We start from the raw sequence: 13,664 nt of genomic DNA, 5'->3' as shown, positions 1-13,664 counted from the left end.
GTCGAGGTTCTGATGCCCCCAACTGATGATCTCCCTCTTCCCGTACAGCAGCAGTTGTGGAAAGCTCTTAATTAAGGTGATTTAATCACGCCCCGTAGCTGGTGCCGTTAAACCTCCCAGCCCCACAGGCGGCTTTTATTAATCCGACGGCTCCCGGAGTCGGGAAAGGCTTTGCCAGCTCCGCACGTCCCTCCCGGTGCTCAGCATGCTCCTGCCGTGCCCGTGATTTTCCTACAGCTCCCTTGGAAAATTACTTATCGCACCGCTCTCTCTGCACCACGGGGGCTCCTGGATGCTCATTTCCCACCCCCTCCCTCCCTGCTCTTCAGCATTCCCGGTGTTTTTCCCTCTCTCCCTCCTCCTTTCCCCTCCCACCCCACAATCTGTTGCGTTCCGCTTTGTCCTGGCGCCCGGTGACCCTGAGAGCCCAGCCAAGGAGAAACAGCCCATTTATGTCACGGCAAAGATTTATCCCTGGCGTCTCCAGCGGCAGCCAGGTGAGCGCCGAGACCTTTCCCGTCACGTCCGTGGGGTTGTAATCCATCACCCCCGAGCGCTGGGCTGGGATTTATCCGCTGGGACAGCGGCTGCTGGGTGATGGAAGGGAGAGGCAGAGGCATCTGCCACGGCTGTCTCCTTAATAAATGGGAGATGATCAGCTGAAGGAAAATGTGACATCCCCCTGCCCCGTCCCAGGAATGTGGAGCTGTGATGCCATCAGGATGCTGATGGAGCCCTCAGGCCTTGTTCTCCCGTGGGACTCTGGTGTCCTTGGGGATTTCCTGAGCGCTGTGTGCCGGTTTGATGGTGCACAGCCCTCCTGCTGCAGTGGCCGTTCCCGCTGTCCCCGCGCTGCCGGCGCCCGGGCCGGGCGGCACGCAGGGACGGCAGCTCGCTTTTCCAGCCTCACCGCTCCTTTATCCCTCTCCCTGCAGGCACCGACGCCACTGCGGCCGCCCGGGGGAGCCGCAGAGCGGCCGAGGGCCGGCCGGGTCCGTGCGGCAGCGAGGACACCGCTGGGGACAGCGACAGCCGGGACTACGCTGCCGAGAGCGGGGTCGGCAGGAGCCCCGGTGAGAGCGCTGCTGCTCCTCCATCCCTGGAAGGACAGACGGGGCTGGGGGACACAAAGCCATCCGCGGGCGGTCTCCGCTGATTGTCCCCTGTCCTTTGCAGGTGTGAAGAGAACCAACTCCGTGCAAGGCCAGCGGCCACCCCCGCCAGCCAGCGCCGCCGGATCCGCCCCGGCAGCGGCGCCCGCAGGTAGGATGCGATGGGAATGTCGCCAAGGCGTTCAACCCCTGGGGGACACCCCACGGGCGGGGACGCTCTGGCTTGGCGCGGTGGGTGATGATACCAGGGAATATCCCGGGTGATGGATGTCACCTCTGTCCCCAGCGCCGGCGGCAGCAGCAGCAAGGCCGAGTCCCGGGGGTCCCACCCGCTTCCCGGAGAGACAAGGTAACCCCGAGCCGGCTGCGGGGAGCTGGGGGCAGAGCGGGCCGGGGGCTAACGGGGTCCCTCCCGCAGCGAGCCCCCCGGAGCCGGCCCGCGCCGCCGCCAGGGAGGAGCGGGGAGCGGGCAGGGAGGACAGGCCGGCCTGGCAGCCCCCTGCTGCCGCGCAGCCCCCGCCCGCGTCCGCCGCCCCGCAGCGGCAGCAGCCCCGCGAGGAAGAGGAGGAGGATGCCAACAGCTACGACTCGGATGAAGGCAGTAGGTGTCGAGAGTGGGAGGGAGTTTCTCTGGGAGATGTGGGATTTGGAGGAGGTTGCTGGGCTGGCGTGACGCGCGTTTGGAAGGCGGTGGGTCTCCGGCACGGAAAGTCCTTGGGGAATGCCGCTTCCCAGCTGGGGCGGGGATTTGAGGGGGAGGATCTGTGGTAGAACATCCTGGGTGGGAAGAGCTGCTCGGGGTCGGGAGCAGGCGCCTGGAGAGGAGCAGCTGATGCCCTCTGTGCCTGCTCTTCATCCCTGGGATGAAGGAACACGGCCCTGAGCTGGTTTCCAACAAGCCAAAACAGGAGCCAGGTTGGGCTGAGCCCCAGCCTTGGGAGGACGTGCTGTTCCTGAGCTGGAGCATCTCCTCAGGGTGGTCCAGGGTGGGATTGCTGTGGGAAGGGTTGGTGAGGTTATTCCTCCTCTTCCTGGTGAATATTTGAGCTCCAAAGCCTCCCTGGGCAGTCCCTGCTCTGCAAAGCCCTGCAGAGCTCCCGAACCCGCCTGGATTTGTGGTGGTTTGGCCACTGCCGGCACAGTCTCGCTGCATTAAACAGCTTTTACGTTTGACCCGCAAATCTTTCTAATTATTACTAATCGGGGATGATTAAATGCGGTTATTGGCCAGGGTTTTAACGAGGTTGTTTCCTCCTCCTCCCTCGCTGTCAGCCACGCTGGGAGCCCTGGAGTTCAGCCTGCTCTACGACCAGGACAACAGCTCCCTGCACTGCACCCTCATCAAGGCCAAGGCAAGAGCTCCTGTTTTTTCGCCCTTTTTCCCTGATTTAAATCCGCCTGGCTCCCAGTTTCTCTGGTGCAATGGGATGGAAGCCATGTGGCTGCTGGCAGAGGCCGCTCCCTTGGGAGACCCTGGGCACAGCTGCTGCTGGCTGGGAAGGGCTGGGGGGCTTTTCCTCGTGTGGCTCCAAGAGATCTGTGGGAGTGGTGATGCCCTGGAACAGACCTCCTGGAGAAACTGTGGCTGCCTCATCCCTGGAAGTGTCCAAGGCCAGGTTGGACAGGGTTTGGAGCAACCTGGGCTAGTGGAAGATGTCCTTGCCCATGGCAGAGAGTGAAACTTGGTGATATTTGAGGTCTCTTCCAACCCAAGCCATCCTGTGATTCTACAGTTCTGATTTTTCCAGGGATGGGTCAGATGTTTCAGCACATCCTGGCACCCACAGCCGCTCGGGGCAGAGGCTCTTGGGTCACTGGGCACATTTTCACTTCGAGTTTTTCATCAGGGCAGCTTTTTCTCTTCCTTGGCTTTGCTGAAGGAGGACTCACATCCCGTGTTTCCTTTATCCTTTTTTTTTTAGGGCTTAAAACCAATGGATTCCAATGGCCTGGCTGATCCCTATGTGAAGCTGCACCTCCTGCCTGGGGCCAGCAAGGTGAGGCTTTGCCAGGTTCAGTGCTAGGGATGGAGCAGAGGTTTCTCAAATTCCCCGCAGGTGATTTGAGGGGGATCAGATTTTCCCTGTTGATTTCTCCGCTCGCTGCTGTTTTCCCCGGGGGTTTCTCCGAACCCAGATGCTTCCCCAGACCCAAGGAACAGCTCATCCTGCAGGCAGGAATCTGCTCAGGGATGGAGGCGAGCTCCAGAGGAGGCATTGCTGTTAATGCATCACAAAACATCTGCCCAAAAAATCTAATTATGGCCAGGGCTGGAATTATCCATTTGCTTGGAAGCTGCAGCACGTTCTCGTTGGAGCTGTGGGGAGAGAACCATGGGGGAAACTCTGGCTCCATCGTGGAAATTCCTGGAAATCTCCTTCCCCAGCCCAGCTGAGCTGATCTTGGTGGGCAAATCTCGAGGAAGGAATGACCATCAGAGCAGTGCTGGCTCCTTGCTTAGAGGGTGCAGCAGAGTTTTGCTCAGAGGAACCAGGAGTAAAGCCAGGGGAAAACTGATAATAAAATCACTGGATTGATTTTACAGCTTTGTTTTATGCACGGGGGATTCCTGGTCTTGTTCGGGGGAAATCCAGGTGTGATGTTGGGAATTGCTTTCATTACTGTTGCTCTCATTTGCTGATATTTATTTTAAATATTTTTTTTTTTTGAATATGTGGTTGTGAAAGGCACACAAGCAAGTGACAGCTCCTCAATTCCCCGCTGTCACCTCCTTTAGACCATAAGAGCTGTGCCCTGAGCCCCCACAGCCGGCCCTGGGCACCTTTTTCCCCCTCTCCCTGAGGGAATAAACCCCAGGGAGTGACAAAATCCAGCCTCTCCCATCACCAAATCCGTGGTGCTTGTGCAAAACTCCACCTTGACGCTCCCCTGGAGTCGCTGGCTCACCAGATGTGACGGGGCATCCCTGCCAGGAGCTGGAATTCGGGCAGGGGGAAATTCCAGGGTGTGATTCCTCCGTGTTTGTTTGACCCCCACAGTCGAACAAGCTGAGGACGAAGACGCTGCGCAACACCCGGAACCCCGTGTGGAACGAGACCCTGGTGTACCACGGCATCACCGACGAGGACATGCAGAGGAAAACCCTCAGGTGGGCCCAGCAGGAGCCCAGGGATCCCGTGGGATGGGGCTGTGGGTGTCCTCACTCAGAGCACCACCCCCAGGAGTGCAAGGGAGGGGTTGGGAAATGTGGTTTTGGGTTAAAATCGACGGGGATTTGCTCGTTTGGGTGGTTCTTTTAGGAGAGGGAAACTGGCGTTTTGGCCTTGTCATTTTATAATAAATTATTGGTTATAGTATAACTTTTTTATCATCATAGAGATGTGTATCTCTGCTGATTTGACAATAGCCCAGAACAAAAAAAAAAGTCCATATAAATCTCTCTCAAAATTTATGGCTCTTTTCCCCCCTCAGGAAACTTCCACCTCTGGATTTCTTGATTTCCCATCACAAAGCAAATTTTAAAAATGTTGATCTTGGTGGGGGTTTTTTTTTTGTTTTTTGGCAAGCTAGAAATTTGGGGGTTGATTGCTTTTGGTCAGAGGAAATCCAGATCAAGGGTGGGTGTGTGGGGGAGTTGCTTTGCTTTTCCCTCCCCCCAGCAGTGCCCCTGCAGGGATGGGTTTGGCTCTGGAGTCGGGCACTGCTCCAGCCTGGTTGATGTCCCCCTCTCCCTCTTCCCTCCAGGATCTCCGTGTGTGACGAGGACAAATTTGGCCACAACGAGTTTATCGGAGAAACCAGAGTTGCCTTGAAAAAACTCAAAGCCAACCAGAAAAAGAACTTCAACATCTGCCTGGAGAGAGTAATACCAGTGAGTGCCGGTGAAAATTCCTTCTGTTCCCATTGGGATTGCGAACAAACGGCCCCTGAGGGATGCAGGGATGGGCTGGAGGTGCCTGACTACCCCGGCACCTTTAGGAATTGGATTCCCACCTGCGCCTAGGCTGATGTGACATCCCAAGGCCAGGAGATAAGAGCTTGGTGGGAATCCATGGGAAGTGACTCCAGGGACTGCTCCTGTTGGCATTGCCAGCCCCTGTGGATGGATGTCACCATGGAGCAGGGGACAGGTTGCTCTGTCCCCTGTTGACTCTGCTGGGTTGATGGAGCATATGGACATTCCTGAGGCCCTTCCACTCCGGAGTCCAGCAGGGAGCTGGGCTGTGTGCATTCCCAGGGTGTTTTTTTGCTGTGGCATGGTGCCTCTCCCAGTCATTCACGGCAGTCTCCTTATCCCTCTCCCATCCCAGACGAAGCGCACCGGGACAACCGGCGCATCCCGTGGGATGGCTCTGTACGAGGAGGAGGTGAGTCCTCGGAGCGGGACAAGCCCCATCCATGTCCCACCCACCACCCCTTGTGCACGACCCCGTTATATCCCCCACCCATCGCGGAGCCCCGACATTCCCTGATCTCCATCTCTGCCCTCCTGCTCCGCCGCTGAGTTTCCCCATCCCGGCCCCTCCACGCCCACCTCTCCCGCAGGTGGATCGCGGCGGGGACGTGGAGGAGCGGGGCAAGATCCTGGTGTCCCTGATGTACAGCACCCAGCAGGGCGGGCTCATCGTGGGCATCGTGCGCTGCGTGCACCTGGCGGCCATGGACGCCAATGGATACTCGGATCCCTTTGTCAAGCTGTGAGTGAGCCGGGAATGGCTCCGGGCTGTGGAGCCACCTGCTGTCCTCGGGAAATCCTTCCTCCCGCTTCCCTCTGGAGCAGGAGCTGTCCAGCAGCAGTGGCGGGGTCCTCGTTGTGGGTGGAGTTTAGGGGTGCTGACCCAGCCCTTGGGTCTGCTGCTTCCCAAATTCCCAGATCCTGTGGTTACCTCGTGGAGAATCCCTGAATTGTTAAAGGCTGGGAAAGACTTTGGGAATCCGACCTTTGAGTGATCACCTGATGTCTGCAAACAAAAGGGATGTGGGAATGGGCTTGGGGCTGCAGCCCAAGGTGGAGGGGCCCAACTTCCCCGGGATCCTTAGGAGTGGGATTCCCACCCGTGACTCATCATGGGCATGGTGGGAATCCAGGGACAGTGGGAGCTGGAGGACACGGGGCTCTTCTCTCCACCTCTGACCCACCCTGGCTGCAGGACAGGGGTGTCTCCATGTCCCTCTGTGCCCCACTTGCTGCCCCATAAACCCACCTGGCTCCTGGGAATGCGGAGGAACGAGGATTTTATTCCGACCTCATGAGCTGCACCACGGAGAGGTCCCTGCAGCCATTCCTGGCGGGGCTTTTGCTCCTGTTTTTGTCCTTTGCCTTCAGAAAAAAACTCTGTTCTCCCTAAGACTCATTCAGTAACTCTCAGGTTGAACATATTCTGCTCATCTTTTTGTAGCTCAGTGGAACTGAGCAGTTTCCTTCCCAGTCTCTCTTTATTTGTTGGATTCTCCATTTCCACAAACGGAAGAAGGTGGCTTTACATTTTTAAATCGGCTTCTAACAGAGATCTAATTAATCCCAGCCCTAAATTGAGTTCTGGATCTGCAGCCAGGCTGCACAAACCCAGCCCCACACTTTTCCCACATCCTCTGGAAGGTGGGCAGGGAGACTGGCCCTAAATAAATCTCTTCCATCCCAGAAACTCACTTTTTAAGCTCGTAAACTCCCACAGTTCCTGCGCTTGAATTTTGAGCTGTTTTCTGTTGCCCCCAGTTGGCTGAAACCTGACATGGGAAAAAAGGCCAAGCACAAGACGCAGATTAAGAAGAAAACGTTGAATCCCGAGTTTAACGAGGTATGGGTGGATATCTTTCATATTATTAACTCAATTCACTGAATACTGTGTTGACTGGAGGCGGTGGAAGACAACTCCCCAAGGTTTGGCTCTTTGCTCAAGCTCCTTTCCCACTCCTGTGCCCAGGAATATTTTGGGAATGGCTTTGCCATGGCAGCACCACACACCCTGAGAGCTCCCTGCTGCCGGCTCTGTGTCGTCCCAGCTGGGGATGTGGGTGGGATGAGCCTTCCTGGGGGTGGGAATTGGAAATTCTCCACTGGTGCTGCTTGGATGGGACACCTGGAAAGGGCTCACGTAGGTGCAAGGGGTGAGCTCAGCTCCTGGAAAGGAGGCGCCACAAGGAAGGAGCATTTTTCCTTCATTAGTTGTATCCTAACCACCCTCTCCTTGGATTTTGGATGCAGGCTGAACAGAGATGAGGTCCAACCCCTTAACTGCAGCTTTTAGGGTGTGTCCCCCTTTGGGGTGTGACGTGGGTGTTCCCGTTTCTGCAGGAGTTCTTCTATGACATCAAACACAGCGACCTGGCCAAGAAATCCCTGGACATTTCCGTCTGGGATTATGACATCGGAAAATCCAATGACTACATCGGTGAGTGATGAGCTGGAAGCCTCTGCCCTCTGAGGCAGGCGTTTGGGTTTAATTTATTGGCATTTAGAGCTCGCCCAGCTCCAAAGTTAATTCTGATAAAAATAGAAGAGCTGCAAAGACACCTAAAGATGGAGCTGGTGACATTTCCCTTCCTGGAAAAGCTGCTTGTGTGGCACAGTTCTGGGATGAATGGGAATATTCACTCCCAATTCACTGGTACAGGGTTTGCTGGATGGGAAGGAGGCCTGGATCACCTGCCCAGGTGGGATGATGGAATCTGGTGGGTGCACCATCCCACACTGCCCCACCTCCAGCATCCTGGGAGGTCTTCTGGGCAGGAAAAGCATCTCCAGGCATTCCCATTAGACCTTTTGATCCAGGAGGTGGAAAAAGCGTTGCAGGGTGTGAGGTGTGTCCCCGTGGCGGGATTTCCTGGAACCATCAGCATCACCTCTGGACACAAAGCCTGCTCTTCTCCCCTTTTCCCAGGCGGTTGCCAGCTGGGAATCACGGCCAAGGGCGAGCGCTTGAAACACTGGTACGAGTGTTTGAAGAACAAGGACAAGAAGATCGAGCGCTGGCACACCCTGCAGAACGAGAACCACGTCGCCAGTGATTAAAGGGAGCCTCTGCCCGGCCCTCCGCACCCTCTGCCACGCCCCTGTAGGTCCCTGATGTCCCTGGTGTCCCGTCTTCCAGCGCAGCCACGCCTTGCTACAGCCTCCGACCCCAGGGTCCTCCGCCTCCTCCGAGCCCCTTCCATCCTCCCCTCCCCTGAAAACTCCCCCAGGTCTTTTCTATTCCTCCTTTATTTATTTCCAGCTGGGGGAGGGAGGCCGCCGAGTTCCCCTGGTGTGTAATTTTGGCAAGCAATAGTTCCCTCCTGACCGTTCCCCCCTCTCTCTCTCTCTCTCTCTCTCTCTCCACCCCTGGTCCCCGTGGCAGCGTCCCCGTCGCGTTTCTGACGCTCTGTGTGTCCCCCCAGCCTCCGCTCCCGGCGTCTCCCGGCGGGAGATGGGAGTGCAGGGCTTGGGAGCACCAAGCCTGTCCTGCTTGTGTGATCTCAATACCTCAGTTGCAATAACGAAAAAAAAAAAGCTCCCTGGCTTTGGTGTGGGTGTCACCGTCGCCTGGTGTCCGTGTCGTCGTGGTTAGGCCAAATCCGGTGTCACCGGCGTCATCCTGCCAGTCCTGCTTGAGCTTCACCTCCGGTTTGGCCCACCCGAGCAGTGTTGTGGCACATCCTTTGCTGAGAAGATCCACCGCCAACACAGTGACAGCGACAAAGGAGGGTTTTAGGGAGCTCTGCGCTCGCAGGGGAGCAGGTTTGGGTTGGTTCGTGTCGTTTCCAGCCGCCGCGGGCGGCTCCTCTGCCCGAGGAATTCGGGAGCTCCTCTGCTGTAGGAGCCCAGCCGTGTTTTAGGGTTGTGACTACCTCCTCTTCACCTCTGAGCTGTGTAGTAGTGACTGGCCGAGCCCTGAAGGCAGTCCCTGAGCCCCCTCAGACCCCTCCTGCTTCCAAGGATTTGCTGTTCCTCGGGAGGGAGGCTGAGGGAGCTGCTACTTCGCCCCGAACCCCCTGATGTGTGCAAGGATTATTGCTTTAAACCACCCCAGCTCCTGGAATTCGCTGGGACACTCCGAGACCGTCCAAACTTGGATTGTTTCGCTTTGGTTTTCTTCCGTTTTTCCCAGTTTTCTGCACAAGAACCTTTGTCCTCAGCCTGTGCTTTAAGGATGGCCTGGAGCTGTTGGATCCGCCCTGCACAGCAGGAGAGCATGGACTCTCTGCTGCTGGGCAGTGGAGCCATTCCCTGGCTCAGGAAAACCCCAAGCATTTGGGGTTTTCCAAACCCCATAGCCCTGTGGATAGGAGCACACGGAGCACTATGGAGTACACGGAATTTTTTGTCACACTGCGCATGTTGTGTGAAACTTCCCCCACCCCGGGCCCACCAGTCCCCTGCACCCTCTGCTGCAGCCACTCGCTCTCTGAGTCGGATGAGTTTTGTTTTCCTGATATTTTATTTCCTCCCACCCCCAGCAGAACTCGCTGATGTGCCCCGAGTGTCCCCAGCCCCGGGTGACACAAACCCCTCTGTGCTGAGCTGGCCCAGCCTGGCTCAGGCTCCCCACTCCTTGGATCTCCAGGTTGGGAGAAGCCAACCCAGCCCATTCCCGGAGCTGGGAATCCTCTTCCATCTCCCCAGGCTCCAGCCTGGGACTGGGCTTGTGGCTTGGTGAACAGAGGGTTGGAAGGGAAGAGGACACCTGGAAAATTTTTCCCCTCTTTCATGGAATTTTTTAGCTCTGTGCCAGTCCGTGTGACATCCCTGAGCCACTCTGGCCAAGACCCAGAGTGAAACAATCTTGTTCTTTGGGACTGTTTCTCTCTGCATCCCGTGCTGAAGCCTCCCTGCTCCAGGTCCAGGTGAGCTGTGGGATGGTGGGATCCAGGATCAAAACTCTCCCTTTTCCAACCCTCATGACTCTAAGCTGCCGCTGTCCTGTCCAGAGGGATGGACCTGGCCCAAACATTCCTGCTCGTACCCAGAGCAGCACTTGGGCACGGAGCTGTGCTGGGGAAATGTGTGGCTGAGGATTAAAAAAAACACTTTAAAAATCATTACTTAAACAATTCCTTAATTTCTCCCAGTCCTGCAGCAGCCCAGCCTCCTTTGTACGTGCAGAACAACTCACTTAAGGTTACCCTTATCCCGTCCTGTATTCCCATTCCCTGTTCAGCCTGCTGTCTTTGGGAAAAAGATCCTCAGATCATCTCTTTGCACCTCCAAAACTCAAGTGCAACTTGCCAATCTCCTCAGTATTGTGCAAAACCACGGCCCTGGTCTCTGCCCCCCACCCCTCTTCTCAGTTTTTCTGATGGTAATTCCTGCCCTGAATGACTTTCTTTTCGTTGTAAATAAAGCATGCACCTATGGATTGGGAATGGTGAAAAACAAACAAACAAACAAACAAAACAAAAAAAAAAAAGCAAAAAAAGAAAATCAAAAGCCTCTTCTACTGCTGTTTGCATTCAGACTCGCATGCAGTGATTTTACAGCCAAATATCAGTTTACAACTGTTAAGAGGAAAAGAAAAACTTTCCACGGGAATTAGGAATCCTCCAGTCTTCCGCTGCATGCAGCACAACATCCTCTCTTGATGTGGTATCTAATAAAGTGAGACTATTGGAAAAGAACAAAAAAAAAAAAAAAAAAGACGAGTTTTTGGCTTCTTTCATTCCCTGTGGGAATAGGAACCTCATGGGGTGGGCAGAGGGCCTGGATCTGGGAATTCCTGGTGGGTTGGGGCTGCTGGAATTGAGTTGGGCTTGAGATGTTGAGGAGTTTGGGGTGGTTGGGGGAGAGATCCCGGTTCCCCTGTGGGTAACAAGAATCCCTGGGTTTGCTGATTGTGGGAAATGGATTTGGAGAGAATCCTCAAAGAGAATTTGTAGAGAATTCTGTGTCCTTTAGGAACACAACTTAATTTGATTTACCGAATCAAATTAAACCAAACAATAAATCATAATTAAATAACTTATTTTAAAAAAAAAGCTTTGCACCTTAACTAAAAAAAACCTCTGCAAAATAAATACATGTACATTAATTATTATAGTAATAATATTATAGTAATAATATTAATAATAATACCTTGTATACTTCACTATACACAACAGACAGGTGATATCCTGGGTTAAATCGTGCGGGTTTAAGTCATCCACGGGTGCCTGGGGATGAATACCCTGAGGAAAAGCAGGAGTGGTGGTGGGAGATTTTTTTTTCCCCTCCCAGTGCCCTCCCTCACCCCCGGTTTGGCGACGGGTGGCGGCAGCTCCCCTTGTGCCGCTGCTCCCACCGAGCGACACTTCCCTTCTCTTTTTTATTCCTTTTATTTCCTTTTATTCGGGGGTTTTTAGGCTCGATTCCCAGGGCAGGGCCGGCGGCAGCCCCTGGACGCAGCGGGCGGTGGCTCCACGGAGCCCTGGCTGGTGACATCGGGGACATCGCCCGCTCCGTGCGCCCCGACGGGGAGCGGGCCGGTGGCGATGCCCAGAGACAGCAGCAGATGTCACTGGAGCTCCAGGGATGCAGCGGGAAGGAGCTGCCGGAAGGATGTGCCGCTGTCTCCAGGAATTTGGGAATTTAGGGGGCCAATCGCGCCCAGCGGCCAACGCTGCTTCTCTTCCAAACCGTCAGCGGCAGGGAAGAGTTGAGGCTTTGTCCTCTGGGAAAAACGTTCCCGGGGAAGTCCAGCAGCCTTAAAAATTGAGCTTTAATTTCTTTTTATTGTTTTTGATTTCCAGCGTTGATTTTTTTTTTTTTTTTTTTTCATTTCCCGCCCAGCAAGTGGCCAGCAGAGAAATCCCGGCAGAGGAATTCCAGTCCCATCCGAGAGGGCTCGGCAGAGAGGTCCCATCCATGACCTCCCGGCCAAGAAATCCCAGCCAAGGGGTCCCAGCCAAGAGACCATCCAGTTCCAGATGAAGACTGGGATGGGGATTCTCTGGGATGAAGGTGCTGGGGTGTTTGTGGATGATGAATTCCTGGATGAAAAATGACTCCCAAAAGGGATTCTGTGCAAATCCACGAGAATAAGAGAGGATCCTTTATTGCTTCTTATTCCTGTTTTCCCTCCCATTTTCTTCTCAGCCTCTCTGAGTCCTTGGATTGCAAATTGGCCTTGTGCAGGACCATCCTTTGAATCTCCTGCTTCTCTAGGTGGCTTCCCATTTTAAATTCCACCTCAGCCCATCTGATCCACTCCTCTCTTCCAGCCACTTTCCTTATGTATTAATTGGATTTGGACCTTTGGAGCAATCAGTGGATTCTCACCCTGGTTCTGGCCAGGCCAGTCAGGAGCAGGAATTTACAGTGGCGGGGAAATCAATTCCAGTTTGCTCTTCATCCAGGGGGCTGGGAAATGGGGATGGCAGCAGCTCCTTTAGCAGCTGCCAGGACCTGAGGCAGGTCCTTGGCCGATCTGGGAGAGGGGCCAGGACCGTCCCTGGAGAAAAGCCATGGGATGGAGGTGTTGGCAAAGTTTTGGGCTCTTGTTCCACTCCTGTGAAATCCAGGGTGGCCAAGTGGCTCCTCTCCAAGGCTCCCGTGGCTCCAGCAGCACCCAGTGACCCAAGTGATGCCCTGCAGCGCTGTTTTCTGATCACCTCCTGTGGGATAATTCATTTAAAATTCCATGTTTAGGAGCTCTCCTCATCTCCTGCCTGATCCTGGGGTCTCAGGAGCGCACTGAGCAGGAGAGAAACCTTCCCTGGCTTCCCATCTCCTGGGGCGGGGGAGTAAAAAATACAATAAATAAAGCAAGCTTATTCCTCTTTAACATTTCACTTTAAAAAATAGAGGAGCTCAAATAAATAAATCCCTCCTCTATCCGCTTTCGAGCCCAGCTTTTCCAAAAGCCAGCAGGGAGAAATCTCTTTATCTGCCAGGGCAGAGATAACAATGTAATTACGAGCTGGGATCAATGGCTTTCATCTCATCGGTCCTCAGCCCAAAATAAAATGTTTTCTTTCCCCTCCAATGCCCAGAGCTTGGCTACCACCTCCTCTGGGCTGCTGGCCACTGCAGTGGGGAAGGTCCTGCTGGCATCTGGAGAGGCCATGAAGATTTTCCTGGGGGAAGCTGAGTTTTGGGATGTTTTATCCACAGAGGAATGTTTGATCTTGAGCGGGAGAAGCCACTGGAGACCCTCAGGGGATGCTCAGCTCTTCCCATGCCAGCGAAATTTGGAGCCGTGTTTTAGTGGTTGTGTGAATTTCCCAACTTTTTTTGGGGGGAAGAAAAATCCATACAATAAATATCAGCTTTTTTTTAATAATTATTGCAGGCTGCAGAATGGGAGTGTAACTTAGGGCAGCTGGAGAGAGGAGTGGTCAGCAGCTGCCGTAAATCCCGGATTCCAACAGACTCCACAGAAAAGTGGCGTGGGATAATGGGAAGGGGATTGGATCAGGAAAGGGAGTCTGACTAAGCACAGCTTGAATACTAATATATAATATTAATATTGGGCCATAATGGTGACTGGTTTGTACTGAGGGATGGAATCGGAAGGAGGAATGCAACCTGTGTGGAGGTGTTGGATGGGATGGGACCTCCAGCACATGGGAATTATGCCAGGCTCAGCTGGGATAATTTGTGCTCATGCCCACGCTGCCCAGTGTGGGAAGTGGCATTTC

The 13,664-nt window shown here is 54.5% G+C and overlaps 1 protein-coding gene across 4 annotated transcripts in view; it reads left to right on the top strand.

The window, feature by feature from the left end:
- Positions 1-10,697, top strand: part of RPH3A (rabphilin 3A) — a 29,171-nt gene extending 18,474 nt beyond the window's left edge. For all 4 annotated transcript variants that reach the window (XM_066199786.1, XM_066199787.1, XM_066199784.1 and 1 more), the window contains 13 exons: positions 936-1,073; positions 1,177-1,263; positions 1,399-1,461; positions 1,531-1,713; positions 2,385-2,464; positions 3,035-3,109; positions 4,112-4,221; positions 4,818-4,944; positions 5,384-5,440; positions 5,619-5,770; positions 6,790-6,871; positions 7,369-7,465; positions 7,955-10,697. In XM_066199786.1, coding sequence (XP_066055883.1) covers positions 936-1,073; positions 1,177-1,263; positions 1,399-1,461; positions 1,531-1,713; positions 2,385-2,464; positions 3,035-3,109; positions 4,112-4,221; positions 4,818-4,944; positions 5,384-5,440; positions 5,619-5,770; positions 6,790-6,871; positions 7,369-7,465; positions 7,955-8,085 — 1,382 coding nt within the window. In that variant the 3' untranslated portion in view covers positions 8,086-10,697. The remainder of the gene's footprint in view (positions 1-935; positions 1,074-1,176; positions 1,264-1,398; positions 1,462-1,530; positions 1,714-2,384; positions 2,465-3,034; positions 3,110-4,111; positions 4,222-4,817; positions 4,945-5,383; positions 5,441-5,618; positions 5,771-6,789; positions 6,872-7,368; positions 7,466-7,954) is intronic.
- The last annotated feature ends 2,967 nt before the right edge of the window (positions 10,698-13,664 follow it).

The sequence above is a fragment of the Chamaea fasciata genome, unplaced genomic scaffold (genome assembly GCF_029207755.1).
Source record: "Chamaea fasciata isolate MVZ Bird 193981 ecotype frontalis unplaced genomic scaffold, bChaFas1.0.hap1 SCAF_18, whole genome shotgun sequence".
In the NCBI taxonomy this organism is placed as follows: domain Eukaryota; kingdom Metazoa; phylum Chordata; class Aves; order Passeriformes; family Sylviidae; genus Chamaea; species Chamaea fasciata.
Note: the sequence above shows the minus strand (reverse complement) of the source record. Positions and strands in the feature narration are given on the sequence as shown.